The sequence below is a fragment of the Mesocricetus auratus genome, unplaced genomic scaffold (genome assembly GCF_017639785.1).
Source record: "Mesocricetus auratus isolate SY011 unplaced genomic scaffold, BCM_Maur_2.0 contig_896_pilon_obj, whole genome shotgun sequence".
NCBI classification, from domain to species: domain Eukaryota; kingdom Metazoa; phylum Chordata; class Mammalia; order Rodentia; family Cricetidae; genus Mesocricetus; species Mesocricetus auratus.
In genome coordinates, this window is record NW_024435096.1 from 1 (window position 1) to 4,183 (window position 4,183).

A 4,183-nucleotide genomic window follows, 5' to 3' on the forward strand; every position below is an offset into this window, starting at 1 on the left:
GAGATCAATCTCACTTTGGATGTCAGATACAAGGATGCAACATCCTAGACTGGGAAGTGTTTGGAAGTGGCATTCAAGTTACACTCACTGAAGGTGGTTTCTAGTTATTTTCAGTGCTATGCCTGTTTATGTCAAATGGGGAATCACTTGTAGGGTCCTATATCTTTAACTACTCGAGTACAGTTCTGTGTTAACTATCCAGGCACTTTCCTTCTGAATGATCTCTTGCTAATGTTGGGGGCATTTAATCCCCCAGATCTGCTCAACTGCGGAGCCAGACAAAAGTCCTAGAAAGTGGAGAGGGAGGAGAGAGTAGTGAATGATCCGGTGGGACATAATTCAGTTTTCCTGCATACTGTTTTATTAGAAATAATTCTATAGACTTCCAATGAGAAAGATCTCAGAATTATCCTGCTATAGCTATGAGAAGATTTCTACATAAGAACTGACACCAGTTGGAAAATCAATCTTATACGAATATTCATGGGAGTCATGCCTAGTACATTTAGGTTCTCCTTCAAGATATATCCTTGGCTAATGCTCAGAAATAGGCTAGGCTTTCAGTTCCAGAAATGACTTTCCTGTGGTTGAGACCTCCTTAAGTCCAATTATAAGCTGTTGGTTACCACCAATGTATGTGTGCTGCTCTTGCAGCCTTCAGGTTATCGTGCAGTGCAGACCATTGTTATGGTTCATAATTTTCATACCTGGGAAGGGCTGTTGGCTTTATGTTGGGGGAAGTCTTGTGTCTTTGTCAATAAAGAACTGTTGGCCAATAGCGAAGCAAGATAGGTGGGACTGGGAGTCCAGAAGGACTCTGGGAAGGAGAAATACAGAAGTCAAGATATAAGGCCATGGGATAGGATGCCCAGAATGTTCTCCGGTAAGAAAAATACTTAGATTATCAATTATGGGATAAATAATTAAGTCAAGACTAGCCAGTAAGAAACATACAAGGCCAACAGCTTCATAGTTAATATAGCTGCCCGTGTGTATATTTGGGCCTGATGCAGCTCTGGAACCACACTGGCAGGAAGGCTTCACTTTAAAGCTTTAAAAGTTTACAGATTGCCTTATGATACCAAGGAAGCTAGCCCCATGTTGGAGACTTTCAATTCCTGTCCACATCAAGACTCCTGGCTCTGAGACAGGGTTCTTCTGTATGGTTTTGGAGGCTCTCGCACCAGCCTGGTCTCATCCTCACAGACATCTGCCTGCCTCTAGCTCGTGAGTGCTGGGATTAAAGGCGTGTGCCACCACCGCACAGATACACCAAGCATTTGAAATGAGGAAATGCTCAAGGCCACCAAGCACTACAACAGATTGAATTATCCTCAGAGAAACTGAGCTCACTCCTTAAATCCCAGCACTGAGGAGGTGGAGACAGAAGGGGTGTGGCTTGGCAGAGGGAGGTATATATGGCATGAAGAGAGTCATCTCACCCCCTTCAGTCTGAGGATTGCTAGACATCGGTTCTCCTCCTTTGTGCCCGAGGATACACGAGAGGTAAGAAGTCACACTTGGGATTGGGTCTTTGATTCACCGACCTTTCAGCATTAACTCTGATTTCTGACTCTGGGTTTACTTAGACTAATTTGTATTCTGGCTATACAACCTGTTGTTTTAATTTGTGTTTTGTTAAACCCCCATAATATAACTGTGAATTTTTTACATGATGTGGTCAATGTCTGCAGCGTAATTACAGGGGTTTGTACTCAGAAATGATGTCCTAGGATTGCAGCAGTCCAGCATCTGTGCGTGAGAAGAGCTTATTTGAAATCACATCTGAAAATAGCATTATTGTTCCATGTGCATATTGTAAACACTAACATTTAACATTGAAATTTTTCCCCAGCATTAACTTTTCAACAGAGAAATATGCACTGACATGTAAATATAGCATTCTAAATAGTATTTTGACAGATTTTGGCAAACAATTTTATCCCACCATAGGTGAGGCAAAGACAGCTGGATGTCAGTGAGATACAGGCTATCTCTTCACTATATTGATTTCTAATTCAACCTGGGCTTCGTTGTGACAATGTTTCTCTGAAAAGAAAAAGAAAACAAGAAATTTGTATTTTTGTGCTGTGTCCTTATGGTTGCACTCTTGAGCGTGTTACATGGTACCAAGCCACAGTATTTTCCCAGTTAGAAAAGGAGTTTTAAACAAGGTGGTGTTGACACAGGTCTTTAATCCAATTTGTCAGTATTGTCCTGGTATCTGATTCCAGGATTTTAAACACGAATTATAATTCTGGAGAACACGAGATCTGATTCCTAGACCACCATGGCCAACAAAATGGATATGTCTTTGGATGACATCATTAAGCTGAACCGGAGCCAGCAAGGCAGTCACGGCAAAGGCTATGGCTGGAGCATGGCCGGCTACCAGGGCCGCCATGGTGGTGCCATGCAGGCCCCTGTGTGGGGGAATCGACACAGAAGATCTCTGAAGAACTGGCCTACCATGAGTGGTGGTTCTGCAGGAGGAGGCAGGAACCGGCCGGCTCCATACAGCAGGCCTATACAACTTTCCCACAAGTGGCAGCATGACCTATACGACAGCCACTTCTGTGGGGGAGCCAGCATAGAGATGGGCGGAAAGCTGTTTGTGTCAAACCTTGGCTGCGGCATGTCAGACACGGATATTCAGGAACACTTTTCAGAGTTTGGAACACTGAAGGCAGCAGCTGTGCAGTATGCTCGCTCCGGACGAAGTTTAGGGACAGCACATGTGCATATTCAACAGAGGGCAGATGCTCTGAATTCTATGAAAGTGGTGTCCCTTTAGGTGGCCGCCCCATGATCATTCAGCTTGTCACTTGGCAGACTGACTCACAAAGAAAACCTGCACAGAGAATGAACAGAGGTGCCATGAGGAGAAACCATGGCTCAGGGTGTTTTGGTGGTGGCCTCATCAGGAGAGGGACCGGTGGAGGCAGCCCGGGAAGGGGTAGATGTATGAGCAGGAACTCAAAGCAGCATCTTTCTGCCGAGCAGTTGGATGCACAGCTGGATGAGTACAATGCACAGATGAACACCAGTTAAACAGCTGGGCAAATCCACAGAGGTGACTGGACCCAGAAGCTTCCTCCGTAATCCCTTGAGGGAAGCCTGGCAACTGGACTGTGCACACAATGGTGGATTTCTTTTTCGTTTGTCTCTCTCTCTCTCTGTGTCTCTCTTTTTCCTGTTTTAAAATGGGATCAAAAAACTCATATAAAGGCTTTTACACACTTTTTTTTATTTCTGAAACAGACCTGCTTTGTACCGAGTTATTTTGGTGATGAGTTTTACTGGTTTCTGTTGTGGAGATGGTGGCATGTTCACCTTTGCCATAATAAACTAGAATTGTGTTTAGGAAACAAAATAAAAAGAGAATTCTGACTACAAAACCTATTGTGTTTTAGTTTGTTGTGAACTGACACCTAGTGGTGAGACTGTGTAATTCCCACAAGAGGAGGGTCAATGCCTGCAGCCTGCTCAGGGGGATTTTTACAGAGAATGGATGTGGCAGAGTTGCAGCAGTCTGTTTTCTGTGGGTGAGAACAGTTTGCTTGCTGTCTCCCTTGCTCCTCCTGAGGGTTTCTTGGAAAATTACTTGTTCAGTGTTTTTCTTTCTGGCAGATTTTCATTAAATTTGGTCTCCAGTAAATTATGTAATTCATTTTATGTGGTTTTGTGATCCCAAACATTCAGTTCCATTTCAGCTCCTGAGGTTGGACTGGGAAGTGACTGGAAGTGGCATTCAAGTTACACTCACTGAAGGTGATTTCTAGTTACTTTCAGTGCTATGCCTGTTTATGTCAAATGGGGAATCACTTGTAGCGTCCTATAACTTTAACTACTCGCATACAGTTCTTCTTCCATAATTACTCAAGGGAGGGCTGGCAACTGGACTGTGCACACAATGGTAGATTTGTTTTTCGTTCGTCTCTCTCTCTCTCTCTCTCTCTCTCTCTCTCTCTCTCTCTCTCTCTCTGTCTCTCTCTTTTCGTTGTTTTAAAATGGGATCAATAAACTCATGTAAAGGCTTTTTCTTTCTCTTGTTTTAATTCACAAACAGGCTTATTTTTTACCGAGTTATTTTGGTGATCAATTTTACTGGTTACTGTTATGGAGAAGGTTGCACTTTCACCTTTGCTATAATAAACTAGAATTTTGCGTAGGAAAAAGAAAC

At 43.3% G+C, this 4,183-nt stretch overlaps 1 protein-coding gene across 1 annotated transcript; it reads left to right on the forward strand.

The window, feature by feature from the left end:
• Nucleotides 1-2,290: 2,290 nt before the first annotated feature.
• LOC121138688 (THO complex subunit 4-like) lies at nucleotides 2,291-2,794 on the forward strand. The gene has a single exon (XM_040741333.1). It carries the CDS (start codon nucleotides 2,291-2,293, stop codon nucleotides 2,792-2,794), a length of 504 nt encoding a protein of 167 aa, XP_040597267.1.
• Nucleotides 2,795-4,183: the final 1,389 nt, after the last annotated feature.

Bases quoted from the DNA above. Each gene is read 5' to 3' on its own strand.
- LOC121138688 (XM_040741333.1), top strand. From the start codon at position 2,291: ATGGCCAACAAAATGGATATGTCTTTGGATGACATCATTAAGCTGAAC.